The sequence below is a fragment of the Babylonia areolata genome, chromosome 12, assembly GCF_041734735.1.
Source record: "Babylonia areolata isolate BAREFJ2019XMU chromosome 12, ASM4173473v1, whole genome shotgun sequence".
NCBI classification, from domain to species: Eukaryota; Metazoa; Mollusca; class Gastropoda; order Neogastropoda; family Buccinidae; genus Babylonia; species Babylonia areolata.
Genome location: NC_134887.1, coordinates 35,054,496 through 35,070,044, shown reverse-complemented (window position 1 = coordinate 35,070,044; position 15,549 = coordinate 35,054,496). Strand labels below are relative to the sequence as shown.

At 38.7% G+C, this 15,549-nt stretch overlaps 1 protein-coding gene across 1 annotated transcript in view; it reads left to right on the top strand.

Annotated features, from left to right (window-relative positions):
- Positions 1 to 1,944: 1,944 nt before the first annotated feature.
- Positions 1,945 to 15,549, top strand: part of LOC143287911 (protein-tyrosine sulfotransferase 1-like) — a 58,534-nt gene continuing 44,929 nt past the window's right edge. The window contains exons 1-2 of the mRNA XM_076596152.1: positions 1,945 to 2,768; positions 9,621 to 10,049. Coding sequence (XP_076452267.1) covers positions 1,945 to 2,768; positions 9,621 to 10,049 — 1,253 coding nt within the window. The remainder of the gene's footprint in view (positions 2,769 to 9,620; positions 10,050 to 15,549) is intronic.

Sequence of the window (15,549 nt, the reverse complement as noted above, 5' to 3'; positions counted from 1 at the left end):
AGCGACATCAGACCAACTGTTCTCGGTGGGCTGCTGCCACCGACGCAAAACTGACAGAATGAGCCTCAGGCGTGATTGGAGATTTCGCGGCATTAGTCTAGTTTGTTATCTAGATCTGGTGACAGTTGGGTTTTTCATTGACACCCACCTCAGGTTTTCATGGACACCCACCTCAGGTGATAATTGTAGCTGACAAAGATTTAATCATCCCAGAACAGTGGAGGGGGAGTGTCAGTGTTTTAGGGATGGCTTGGGGGGAGGGGGGGGTTGTAGAAGAACAAATTGATGTTAAGATGGGTAGTGATGCTGCCAATTTTTATGTTGGGTATGCCCAGTGCTGGTTGTCTGTGGTTGGAACTTACAGCAGTTACAATGCAACACAGTGCATGGCTGAAGGAGTTTGCTAAACTGTGTTTGTATGGGTTAATGTTAGTGAAAACTGAAAGGACACAGAAATTTATGCAAAATCATTATATAACCTGTAGTCTGTTGGATTCCTGTATTGTGATTATTGCTGGTTTTTACTTGTATTACTAGTAGTAATATTTCCTTAAAAAGATAATCACATGCACAGTCAATTAATGGTGTATAATTACCTGTTATAAGTTCACTGGGATGATAATACAAAAAATAAAAATTAAAAAAAAAAATTAAAAAGCAATCTGAATTTAAATAGTAATTTGTAGCCATAATATTTTGTGGATGAATGTGATGCTCTCCTGTCTAACCACACTCACCTTTTGTCTGCTATTACTCAGATTTATTTAAAGTCGTACAAACCTAAAAACACCCCCCATGCACATACACATTGTATGACGCACGCACTCACACGCTGGCACACATGCACACGCACACACACACCACACACACACACACACACCACACACACACACACACACACACACACACACACACACAATGTGTGTGCACTCACAACCCCCACGCCCCTCCCCACACACACCCACCCCCACCCCCCCACACAGACAGATCCACCACACACATACACACAGTGACATTTGATATATATATATATATATATATATATATATATATATATATATATATATTTGATAAACATTTGACACATACATACTTTCTATCACTCTCTGTTCATCTGTTTGTTGATCTGTGACTGTCACAGGTATTTGAATAATGAAATATCTTGCATTCACAGATACATACACACAGAATGTATTCAGACATGTAATTTTTACATGTTACACAGTGATACACAGGCCACACACTCGCACATTATTGTTATTTTTTTATGGTAACTACTTGCACACACAATCACTTACTTAAAGATTTATAAAAATGAATTTATAAGTGACATTGCTGTGCTCTGTGTGTGTATATATATATATATATATATATATATATATATAGATAGATAGATAGATAGATAGATATATTCTACTTCTTCTGTCATCTTTAGACGCATGCATTCCTTCATGGGTGGTATCTGTTCTCCCCCTCCTAACACACACACACACACACACACACACACACACACACACACACACACACATTAATTCATACATGCACATACTGAAGGATATTTGTTGATAATTTCTAAACACAAAGACATTTACAGTGAATGCATAAAATTGATTAATATTTAATTGTATAAATTTGATATTTCAGCTGAAAACTGGAAAACCTAACACTAGAGACTGAGGATACAGTTGAACAAGCATCTGATCATCATTGACCTTGTGGAGTGAAACTGTTGAAGCCCACTTGATCTCTAATCCTTTGCCATCACAGTCTTTTTCAACCCTCTTTTCAAAACCAGATCTTGGCCCTCAAAGCACTGGAAAAAGATTGATGTAAGCCAACGAACTACTGATACTTAAAAAGATCTCGGCATTATTTGTGATAGGTTAATTTTGCTCAGTTTTGCTCTCCGCCCCTGTAAAAGAAAGCTTGAGGCTTATTACCGCCATGAGTCTGTGCCGGCCCTCCACACGGCGGAAGTTCCTCCTGCTGTTCTTGCTGCTGGTGGTGGTGTATGGCGCCATGTACTTCTCCACACCATGCGAGCACAAGTCCAAGTACGTGATGGTGCCCAAGGAGAAGAGCCGTTATGTCTTTGACCGCCAGCGGCACCGCGCCATCCCCTACGGGGACGACATGGACATCATCTTCGTGGGCGGGATGCCCCGCAGCGGGACCACCCTGATGCGGGTGATGCTGGACGCCCACCCGGACGTGCGCTGCGGGGAGGAGACGCGGGTCATCCCCCGCATCCTGGGCATGCGCACGCAGTGGGAGAAGTCCAACATGGAGAAGAAGCGCCTGGAGGCCGCGGGGGTGACCTCGGAGGTGCTGGACTCGGCGGTGCGTGCCTTCATCCTGGAGGTGGTGGCCAAGCACGGGGAGGCGGCGCCCCGCCTGTGCAACAAGGACCCCTTCACGCTCAAGTCGGCCATCTACCTCTCGCAGCAGTTCCCCTTCTCCAAGTTCATCCTGATGATCAGGGACGGGCGGGCCGTGGTACACTCCATCATCACCCGCAAGGTCACCATCTCCGGGTTTGACCTGAAGAGCTACCGCAGCTGTCTGGAGAAGTGGAACATGGCCATGGAGAACATGTACTACCAGTGCCTGCGGGTGGGGCCGGGGAGGTGCATGCCCGTCTACTATGAGCAGCTGGCCCTGCATCCACGGGAGTGGATGGTGAAGATCATCCAGTTCCTGGACCTGCCCTGGAATGACACGGTGCTGCACCACGAGGACTTCATCGGCAACCAGATATCCCTTTCCAAGTGAGTTTGGGTCTTTTTTTTTAGGTTGGTTGGTTGGTTTGGTGTTTGGGGGAGAGGGTGGGGGGGGGGGGGGGGGTTATTATTTGTGAAGTTTTTTGTGTGTGTTTTGGGGTGTCAGGCTTTATAAAATGAAATAAAAAGTATAAGAAAAAAAAAACGAGAAAATTATTATCTAGTGGGGTGGTGGGATGTGCAGATGATTGATTTTGTTTAATATTACACATTTTGTGTACAGTATATTACTATACATACATGTTTTTATCTTCAGTTTAACGTCTATTCACTATAAGTGTTTTTAGACGGAAAGGAGTAAAGAAGTGGATAAAGGAAAGGGAATGCATGTGAATATTAGTGTTAAAAAAAAAAAAAAAAAATAAAAAAAAAAAAAAATTCATGTTATGTAACAGAGGAAAAGTATATTATAAGAAAAAGGTCTAAAGAGATTGTGGTGTGTATTGAATGAGGTGTCATGGGAAGGAGAATATGTATATGCATATCAACAAGTATTAACCTATAACAATGTAAATATAAATAACAACATTAATTATAACACATCAAAGGAGGATACCAACTGGACTGGAGTTTAAAATTTCCGAAAACATTCTAAGCAATGAATAATCATTCAAAATCTTTTCAGTGGCTAATGAAATATTGGAAGAAAAGTCATCAACTACATCTTTAGGAATTAACGGTCTTATGCTCGGACAATGAATGAGTAGATGACTTACAGTTATTTGCTTACCGCATATACATTTTATATTTTTAGAAAATTTTGTACGAAAGGCATTTAAACGAATTCTATACATTAGACTTGTAATTTGTCTTGAATGTGCTGCTGGTGTCAAATTTAGAAAATGTTTGGGATTAGCTGCATTCTTTGTGTTTACACAACATTGGTAATATTGATTATTTGAATCTATAAGTAATTTCTTAAATCGATTTCTAGAGACATTTTCTATACAACTAATGTATTCATGTAGATCTAACTGGATGTCAAGTTGTATTGCGCCTTCGAAATTACGTGCTGCTCTTCTAGCTGCTTGGTCTACCCACTCATTTGAAGATATTCCACAGTGCGAAGGTACCCAACAGAAAGTTAATTTAATGCCCTGTTTTGTCAGTTGGTGAATAATATGTTTTATTTCCATTGTCATCTCTATTCGCTTCTTTGAATTTGGAGATTCTATAGCTTTTAATACTGACTTCGAGTCTACACATAATAGAATTTCACTGACAGTTTTCGGAATGTCTGAAATATAATTTAAGGCCATAAGTATGGCTATAAGTTCAGCTGTGAAAATGGAATATTGTCTACCAATATAGTATAATTTTTCTAATCTAAATGAAGGAATTACAAAAGCCGCTCCTGAATTACCATCTTCTAGAACAGATCCGTCTGTGTATATTTTTAGATAATTAGAATATTGATTTTCTATATGGGAGAGCACTTCAGGTTTTAATAAAAATGGTGACTGGTTCTTGGATAAATCTGTATAATCCATGTCAAAGGTAGCTTTACACTGCTCCCATTCAGGGACTGGTGAAAAAGTAGGTATTTTTGCAATTTGCTTGTCTCTTGATTCCGTAGCACTAATGATATCTGATGCAAATGTATTGATGGATGTCATAGACTGTATCGTCTTAGCTCGTTTAGCAAAATCTTTTTGTGAACTTAAATTAACTTCTTCTTTTGAAAAGGTTTCATATGCTAAAGATTTGATAACGAATTTCGCGGCTGAAGCTTTCCTTTGTTCATCAAGAGATAAAACACCTGCTTCTCTGTAGGTCCCTAAATTTGATGTAAGAATGGGCACACCTAGAGCAAGTTTATAAGCCTTACAATCGATGCTTTGCAGCTTCTTTAACAAATGCAGTGGAGCACTGAAAAAATACCTCTTGAGCGTATGTCAAGCGTGAACGTACGAGAGAGGTTGCGAGAGATATCAACGCTTTGGTATCTTGCCCCCAGTGCTGTTTACAAATTATTTTAAGGAAATTTAGACCTTTTCTTGCTTTGTTTAGTATATAGTCAATATGATAATTCCACGAAAGCTTTGAAGAAATATAAACTCCCAAAAATTTAACATATTGTGTATATCTGATTATAGAACCATTTATTGTAAACACAGGGAGCTTTTCTGGGTCTGATCCTGTGTTAAATAGCATCATATTTGTTTTTTCTAAGGACAATGATAAGCCATTTCCCGTCATAAAGTTGCTGATTTTATCAAGTTCCCGCTGGTATATTTTCTTTATGTAATTCAGTGTCCTAGTAGGCGTTTTATTTTTCATTGTCACCTTCATCCATAAACAAATGTCATCAGCAAATTGAACCAAGACTGTATCTTTAGCTAGCTTGTTAGGTAGATCTGCTAATAATATATTGAATAAAATTGGCGAAATTACTGATCCTTGTGGTAACCCCATATGTAATTGTCTGGGGTTTGAGTAGGTGTTTCCTATTCTTACTTGTATAAATCTATCTGATAAGAAACTTCTGATATAATCATACATGTTGCCTGTGATACCGATATTTTTCAGTTTATATAAAAGTCGAGCGTGCCACACTTGGTCGTATGCTTTTTTCACATCAAAAAAAGTCGCTAGTACGTTTTTTCGCCTTGCAAACTGTTGCTTTACCTGTGTAGTCAGTTTGACTAGATGTTCTGTGGAGGATCTACCTTTTCTGAAGCCAGCTTGGTTTACAGGAATTACACTATGCTTCTCACAATAATGAACAAGTCTTTTTAGAACAATTTTTTCCATTAGTTTGCATACATGCGATGTTAAGGCAATTGGTCGATAACTGTTTTTATCTGTTCTGCGTTTGCCCTGTTTGTGTATTGGGACAACAATTGATTGTTTCCATACAAGAGGAATGTCACCATCAGACCAACATTTCTTTAAAATTAAGTGTAAGAAATCAGTCAAATTTCCAGGCAAATGTCTCAACATTTCGTTTGAAATTCCGTCTAAACCAACTGCTGTTTTTTTGCTGCTGAGATTTGAGAGACATTCCTTTATTTCATCTGGTGTTATTTCACTATTTATATATAGGTGATTTACGCTCTCTGAACCTTGGTATATTTCATTTTTCTCTTGGCTTTCTCTGAACTTTCTATTTTCTTCTGACAAACCAGTGATTCTACTGTGATTACCAAACATGTCAGCAAAAACTTCTGCCTTTTCAATATTTGAAGGTAGATCTGTATGGTCCAGTTTAATTGGGCATTGTGGTAAATATATTCCATTTTTCATTGATTTTAGTTTTTCCCATACCTTTTGCATATCTTTGTGATTGAAAACTTCATTTGTGCAGAAAGACGACCAGTACTGCCTTTTCGCTTGTGCGTTAACACTATTTGCTTTATTTTTAGCCTTTTTCATCTCTAAATGATTTGGGATGGATTGTACTTTTAAGTATATTTTGAATTTTGACTTCTTTTCTTTCTTTGCTGCTTCACAAGCCTCATTCCACCAGATATTACCAGAGTGCTTATGATCGTTAACCGATTTGTACTTGGGTATAGATTCATTTGCAGCGGTGATGACTACATTTGTAAATGTCGAATATAAACTGTTGATGTCTGTATCGTTTATGTTGCAAATTTGAAACGATGAAAGTAAACTTGTGAATTTATCCCAGTTCGCATGTCGGTAATTATATTTTGGGATCTTATCCTCGTTTGGATCTATTGACTGAGGCATTTTAGATTCAAGTCTTATTATAATAGGCAAATGATCACTATTAAGAGTGTCATCCAGTGTATTCCAGTCACATATTGGTGCCAGATCTGGTGAGATTAAAGTGAGATCTATGGCAGTTGCTCTATGACTTGGATTGTCTGGTATCCGTGTTATTCTGCCATCGTTAAGTAGGTATAAAGAAGTATCTACAATGTTTTCAATAAAACGATTGCTAGTGATCGACTGGCAGTCTTTCTCCCAAAATGGCGAGTGTGCATTGAAGTCTCCCGTGATGAGAACTTTTTTGTCCTGGTCTGTCCGTAATGTTCGAATCCACTCTGTATTAAAGTCATTTGGACCCTGAGGTAGGTATACAGAAATGACAGTTAAGAGTGAAGAATTATACTGGACTTTTACAGCACAAGAATGAATATTTGGTATATCTGGTGGAACGGGGCTGGGGCATGGAGTGTACTTGACCCCTTCTCGAATGTATATAGCTGTGCTGATTTTCTCATTGGTATCCACCTTCTGATGTAATGGCGGAAAGTAATAGTGATCAAATTTAGGAAGTTTATCTCGCTTTACATTTAGAGATTGAAGGGCTAGCAACTGGTAATTATGATTCGCCAGATGCTGCACTAAGTGATCACAGTTTGTACCAATAGATCGACAGTTCCACTGAAACACATAGCATGTATAGCATGTGTGTGTGTGACAGTTTCACACAAAACTAGTACAAAAAGATCATCTGCAGATGTGTTTCTCACCAAAAAAACCAGAACAAAAAACAAAAACAAAAAAACTGACTGTGTAAACACAGTGCATCTGGGAAATTTTTGACACATTGTATAGAAGTATATATATATAACTGTGTAGGCATTGTATTATATCATTTTATATATAAATATATATATATATATGACATATATACTTGTGCCAGATTCAGATTGGTTAATAAACAAAGAATGTGAACAGAAATGCTGACGTGGAGTAATGATCCATTAGATGTATGTGACAGATTCACATTTGTGTGTGTGTGGGTGTGTTGCCAGACACTGATTTATGTGCATACTTTGGTTGCGACAGATTCTCACACACACACACACACACATACACACACACACACACACACACACACACACACACACACACACACACACACACACACACACATATGTAATGCTTTAAAAAACAGAAAGTGTCTGCAAAAGTTTTGACACTGATTCATGTGTGTGCAAAGTTCTGTAAAACTACTTGTTACAAGGCATGTGCATAAATATAGTTGTCATCTTCATTTTTATGTCTTTTCACTTTGTGAATTTCGAGAAGAAAAAAAGAGAAAAGGATGGGGATGAGGGTTGTCAGAGAGTAAATTCCTGTATGCCAGTGTGTGTGTGTGTGTGTGTGTGTTTGTGTATATGTAATAGGGGGGTGGGGGGATATTACAAAAATGTTAATAGGAAAATATTTCAGTGTGTGTGCGTGTGCGCGCGCGCGCGCGCGTGTGTGTGTGTGTCCGTCCGCATTGCGACATGATGAACATCTGTGAGTTTGTGCATGTGCGCATGCATAGTCTACATGTGTCTGGGATTACCGTTAACATTTCTCCCCTGAGGAATTTATCCATGCAAAATTTGGCCAAGCAGAGCAAACCGATAGGCCTAGTTTGCATCAGTTTGACATGGTACAATATATGTATCACCAAACATGGAGTATATTACAAACTCCTCCTTTTGGTGTCGCAGTGCTTACAAAGAAGCTGTTTTGTGGGCAGTAAGTCAGGGAATGTTCAGGTGTTGGTAGAAGAACATACCACACGAATCAGTGTCACTTCTGAATTATCAGACTCAAACACACACACACACATACACACAGTGACACACACAAACACTGTTCACACACACACACACACACACACACACGCACACGTGCGCGCGCGCACACACACTGTTCAGGTTTTCAATCAGGACTGTTTCCCATGCGCAGCTGAACACCACTCTATACTGCTGTGGTTTGTAGAGGTCTTATTTATTGAAGAAAAACTCAGAAAAATACCACTCGCTGTGGCAAAATGGTTAGCATCACGAATGGATAGCTGGGTGGACATGAGTTCGATTCCCAGCGGAGGTGGGTTTTTCAGCCCGCAGCCAGCTCTTACCCAGAACTGAGTGTGCTGCTAGCTGAAATGGGAAGACAGGGACTACACAGTCGAGTGTCATCCACTTCACGGATGCATCTTTGGGTGTGTTGCTCAAATTTCCTGATCAACAATAGAAGTATCTGTCAAGTAGATTAGAAGCACACACGTATTCATTTATCTGTCTTTTCATACAATTGTGTGTGTGTGTGTGTGTGTGTGTGTGTGTGTGTCACTGACATAATCTGAGATCGGCAGACTGACAGTTGTATATATTTGTAAGTGTAACATGTTCTAACTAGTGCAATGTTTGTTTGAATAGGAATGACATGTTTGAATGAAACTGAAAGTTTTTTTTAACACGAAGTGATTGAAAATTGCAGTCGATATTAAATGTGGTTACAGTTATGGTATTGTGTGATTGCTCAATCTTATTGAAGTTTTTCAAAGATTATTAAAAGCAAACAGAAAAAAAGTAATTATCCTTACCAAGTCTTTTCAGTTGCATACGGTGAACTCACAGCTGTCAGCCATGCAAATTTGTAAACTGTTAATTAGAGTCCTTTCTTATCAGTTATCTGCATGTAGCTATGTCTGTGCTTGTTTCCTAAACTTTAGCCTGTCTTAGTGTCTATATATATATTCTATATGTGTATGTGTGTGTGTGTGTATATATATATATATATATATATATATATATATGCGTGTGTGTTTTTTATGTTTATTTAGGATTAGATTACCTTTGTGCAGTGATCCAGGGCTCTGTCTCTATCTCTTGCCCTCTCTCTCTCTCCATCCCCCCCTCTCTCTCTCTCTCTCTCTCCCTCTCCCACCCTCCCTCCCTCCCTCTCTCCCTCTCTCTTGCTCTCCCTCTCTCTGTGTCTCTGTGTTCGTTATACACATGTACCTCCTCATCATTCTTCTGACTTTCCGTACATACTATATGTGTCACCCCCCCACACACACACACACACCTTCCGCCCCCTCCCTTCCACCCACCCCAACCCACTGTTCCTTGACCACAGAACGGAGAAATCCACGGACCAGGTGATCAAGCCGGTCAATGTGGAGGCCCTGTCCAAGTGGGTGGGCAACATCCCCGAGGACGTGGTGCGGGACATGCACCACATCGCCCCCATGCTGATGACCCTGGGCTACGACCCCCACTCCAACCCGCCCAACTATGGCAAGCCCGACCCCCAGGTGGCCGACAACACCCTGCACATCAAGGCCAACGCAGACTTCTGGAAGCAGAAGGAGCGGGACATTTTTGACCAACTGGATGCCCGCTACCCGTCCAAGAGGGTTGGTGGGGGAGGGGGAGAGGGTCCAGGGTCGTTGGTGTATGACGCTCAGCGGGCGCCGGAGTTTAGGAGCGGCGGCAGAAACGGTGCCGGTGCAGAGATGGCAGCGGACAAGGCTGCGGAGGACAGACGAAGCGGTGCCAACGATACGTTGCACCCTAGATGATCGGCTGCCCCGCTTTTTTTTTTTTTTTTTTTTTAAAGGTTGTTACTGTACTTCTTTTTGATGCATCCACTTACTTTGGTGTTCCAGAGGTTAGAATTTCCAAAAAGCCTTGTGTCTTACTCATGGTGACTAATGTGTGTGTGTGTGTTTTTGACCAGTGTATACATGTGTGTTTACTTTGTGCCTGACCTGAAAAGTGTGCAAGAGGATTCTGGCGCACCTGGGAAACAGTACTATGTGTTTGCATTGTTTTATTGAGTGCAAATTTGTGAGTGGGTGACCAACTGACGGTTGCGACTTGAAGCAAATATGGAGAACAAAAACATTATTTATTATGTTGCATGTGCACGCTATTGTTCTTTTTTTTTTTTTTCTTTTTTTTTTTTTAGGATTTAGACTAATTAGAGGGAGTGCTCACCTTTTTCGTACAATCAAAACAAGCGCAATGATTTGGATCAGATGTCCCAGCTTGACTAAACAAATGAAATCAGTCATTTGATTTTGTCAACGTTTTTTTGTTTGTTTTTTTTTTGTTTTGATTTTATTCACAACACTTGTGTTTTTTATGATGGATGTTTTTCATTTTGTAACAATGTATAATGGCCAAATTAATTGCCCATCCTTGGGTGGTTGTGTACCAATGTTTAGTGCGGTCTTTATTTCTGTATTTTAAAAAAAAAACATGTTTGATTGAAACGTTACCAGAATTCCTGGATGTTTGTCCTGAACAATATACATGTGACAACCACAGAACAAGAGATTCCAGAACTTGTGCTGGGATTAGGGCTCTGGAATTTTCACAAGAACCACAAACCCAGAATGACTCATAAAGACTGGTGTCATCACCATAATCATGGCTGTACTCACGTTTAGTATACTGGTTGGTGCAGTATCCAAAGATCTCTCTGATTTACTTAAGTCTGTCAGCCAAATTTTTTTACGTGGCTGAAAATAAGATCTTGAAAGTTACAACTGTATGTCAGTCACATACATGAATACAATTTTTTTTTTTTTTTTATCACATGTTTATGTTTAACCACAGTCAACTAACTTTGCAAGAATTTGTTACTAGGAATTGTGATTGGTTCTGTCGGAACAGTTCTAAAGGGGAGTGGGTTTGGAGGGAACAAGCAACGTTTCCTAGGGAAAACAAGCTTGCAGCTCTCAAGACCGCACAAATGAAATGTCAGTTTGCTTTTGAATAATTGTGTTTATGATATATAATACATTTTTTGTTTTTATCTCTGTATGTCAACAGTAAATCACTTGATTTCAGATTTTTATCTTGCCTCTGTTTACGCTTCTGGCACAGTAGTAGACCTGTATACTTGTGGAAACAGTATGTGTATGTGTGGCATATTATTGTACACGTATATAATATATACGTAACTGACTTTGCCTCTTGTCTCTTTACTAGTTAGCTGTTGATGCTCTGGTCAGTGAATAATCCAGTGTGATAGTGTGTGTGCGTGTTAGCATGCATGGATACACTTGTGTGTATTGTGTGTGCACTCAATGTATAAAGAGTGTATTATTATCTCTGGACCAGGGCTGGGTTTTTACAAATACTCAGTGTTTCAGTATCTGTTGATCCATCCATTCCTCAAGTTTTTGTTTTTGTTTTGTTTTTTGTTTTTTTAATTGTGAGGCACTTGTGCATTTAGTATTATTATGTCATAAAAAAAGGAAAGTTATGTTCAAAACTGTCTGCCCATTTTTCAGAGAATGCACCAGCTGTGGGTTAGTTTATTTTATGTTTGCCCCCTTTAGTATTTCATTTTCAGTGTCGACTGAGTACCATCCATTTCTTTTCTTCTTTCTTTTTCTGTCATAGGGGTAGGTTTTTGTTTGCGTTTGTTTTTTTCCACATGAAGAAATCAGGTTATATTGTTGTGGGTTTTTTTTGTTTTTGTTTTTTCCACATGGAGAAATTGGATCCTTCAAGTGTTTGTTTGGTGGTTCCACATGAAGAAAGCAGGCCGCCCCAACCCCAGAATAAGAAACTTGTTTTCTTTAGACAAACATAATTAGACAAACATAAGCACAGAGAAATGATGGGTATGGGCTGCATGCTGACACCCTCCCACTCACAGTATGAGGATTGCATTCACATTATGATTAAGTACGTGCATCCCCCCACCCCCCTCAGCCCACACACACTTTCTGTGACACTGATGGATGCTGGAAAAGAAACATTAAAATTCATGACTGCACTTATAACTTTCATGCATGCAGTCTGCATTCACCCGTACTTTATGAAAAAATATCTTCACATACAGTATTAAAGAAAGTCTGTGTGTGTGTGTGTGTGTGTGAGAGAGAGAGAGAGAGTGAGTGTGTTACACTCGCCATGCACACTTTGCACGCACACACTCACAACATACCTTGGACATTGTAAAGTGGAACATGGAGAGATGCCATGTGTGGAAAGTATATTTTGTATTTTAGATCTCTCTAAAGACAACTGCAGCATCAACAGCTAAAGCCAAAACCACCTTCGATAAACAAACAAAACAAATACAGTTAAATTGATAAGAACCAGAACAGATTTTTTTTTTTCTAATGAACATTTGATGGAAGGGTATACTAAATGTTTGTTTCTTAAATTGTATAAGCTGAAATGGTATGTCCTACAGTATGTTGAATTAAGGGGGGAAAAAAAAGAGTTAATAGAGAGCCAAATTGTTTGATTTGGGTGCTGAAAATTGCCTCTTACGACAATATATAAAAATTGAAATTGATAGGTAAATCAATTGAATAAAAGAGAAATTAAGAGTGCATGGATGTTCTGATGATACACACGTTTTTTTTTTCCTCGGTGCACATGAAAATATCTGGTTGTCAGTGAATGTGCTACTTACAGGCCTTACCAAAAATTTGTTATTCCATTTATCATTTTGATTGTATAAACTTTTCTCTTTATATATTTTGTTTCTTTTTTTCTTTCTTTTTTTTTTATAATAAAAATCGTTGTTAGTGCTGTATTTGTCAAAAGATCATTGATTCGATGATTCTGGGAATTGTGAGTTCCTGATTACAATACTCATTGTTGATGATTAATCAATATTAAATGAGCTCTCTCTCTCTCTCTCTCTCTCTCTCTCTCTCTCTCTCTCTCTCTATATATATATATATATATATATATATATATATATTATGCAGGCATGCATGCATACAAGATAGAGCCAAAAGTAACAGCTAAGAGTTGGAGAAAAATTTTATTTATATATATATATATATATATATATTTATATATATATCTCTGAAGGTCTGAGTCACAAGGTTAAACAAGGTGCTGAAACTGAAAGCATGGGCGAAAATGATTATGAGTCAGTATCAGTTTCAAGCACAGGTAAGGAAAGATCTGCTAAAAAGTAAAAAGCACGCTTGAGGAGAATCTTTCTTTTTTCTCAACTGAACTTTCTTAATTTGGATGTCTGTCCATGGATCAGTGTTCAAGAGGCATGGATGGATCTGGTCATTAGATCATTTGGTAATGGTTCGAGTGAGTGTGTGTTTGCAATGAAACTAGAACATTAGCTGAAAAAGGGTGTGTATTTTGCTTTTACAGTGATTTGTGTGTGTGTCTCTGAAAAAAAAAGGTGTATAGATCTTGCTTTCTAGTTTCTGTGTGTGTGTGTGTGTGTGTGTGTGTGTGTGTGTGTGTGTGTGTGTGTGTGTGATGAAGCTGGAGCATTTGCTAAAAAGCTTTTTCTCTGTGTATCACATTGTATACATGTATGTGTCATGGAACTGAAACATTTGCTGAAAATGGGTGTGTACCTTGCTTTTCTCTATGTGTGTGTGTGTGTGTGTGTGTGTGTGTGTGTGTTTGTGTATATATGTATGTGCGTGAGTGTGTGTGTGTGTGTGTGTGTGTGTGTGTGTTATGACGCAGGAACTTTTGTGCTGATAAGAGGCATATATGTATCTTTCTTTTTCAAATCACTTTTCTGTTTTTTATAATAAATCTTATTTAACATGAGCATAGTTTAAAGAATTTATAGTACTTGTTCAACTGGACTGGTATTCTGTCTGTTGGTCCGTTGTAGTCCACAATGTTGGCTAAAAACAACTGTTGATATCAGAACAAAAATGCCATGGAATACATGTATGTATCCAGCCAGAATGAAGAATACTTAATTATCTCCAATAAAGGAAGTTACTTTGTGGTGTAACAGCACATATATTTTTCTTTACTTTTTGTTTAAAGTCTCCCCCCCCCTCACCCCCCCACCACCCCACCCCCTTTCAGTTTTGGTCGGATTACTGATGACTGGCCATTCTTGCAGTCCTGGTGCATTGATATGTTCCTGTGGTTTCAGCGCGTTGTTACTGGCATCTGTGTCTCTTGTCTGGTCTGTCTGTTCTTTCTCACATTGTGTCTCTGGCTGTGTATGTCAACCCCCCATCCTGTTGTATGTCTTTTTCTCACCTTGTCTTTCTGTGTCTTGTTTGAGTTTCGGTTTCAGTAGTTCAAGGAGGCATCACTGCATTCGGACAAATCCATATATGCTACACCACATCTGCCAAGCAGATGCCTGACCAGCAGCGTAACCCAACACGCTCAGTCAGGCCTTGAGGAAAAAAAAGAGATAAATACATTAAAAAAAAAAGAAAAGAAAAAAAAGAGAGAACTACTACTACTAATAATAATAATATGTATAAGGCGCAAAAACTTGATGAAGTCAACTATAAGCGTACAAAATAAAATAAAATAAATAAATATATAACTAACTAAATACTAATAATATAATAATAGAAAAAAGTAAATAAATAAATAATGTTTGTTTTTGTTTTGTTTTTGTCTTGTTTTGTTTTGTTTTTGTATTGTTTTGTTTTGTTTTTCATGTTAATTCCATTTTGTGCCTGTATTGCTTAATTAACTCCTACCATCCACATACTCCCTTCTGGCCTTGGGTATTTAACTACGCTTGCAGGATTAACAGCCCCGACATTTAGTATCATCCAGTTTAAAATACTGGGCCTGGTGTGCTTTCTCTAACAAGCTGTCTTACAGAGACAAATGTTCTTTTTATTGCACAGAGAAATGCTTATGAATGTATAACTATTCTTCTTGCTCCATAAAGAAAACTTTTGCGAGAGTACAGCGATGATCATTAGGCGTCTTTGCCTGGGTTTGATAACTGGGAAAGAACAAGGTTTTAAAAGTGGAGAAAGAATAGGTCTCCTTATTGAAGATGTGCTTGTGAGACTGATTCATGTATTATATTTACTTAAGAAAAACTTTTGTGGTCCCAAAATATGTGTCAAGAGTCGTTGTTAAGAGAACTTGACCTCGTGTAGAGGCTCTGCAGACACATTATTGCTCCACTGATGCGTAGATGTCATGACGTTGTTGTCATTCTGTGAGCACTGTGAAACAACAGGACAGAGAGGTATTGTGTGGGTTGATGCTGCATGCACGATGTGGCTGAGCAGAAATGGCCCTTTGTTGGTGGTTTTTTTTTTTTTTTTTTTTGC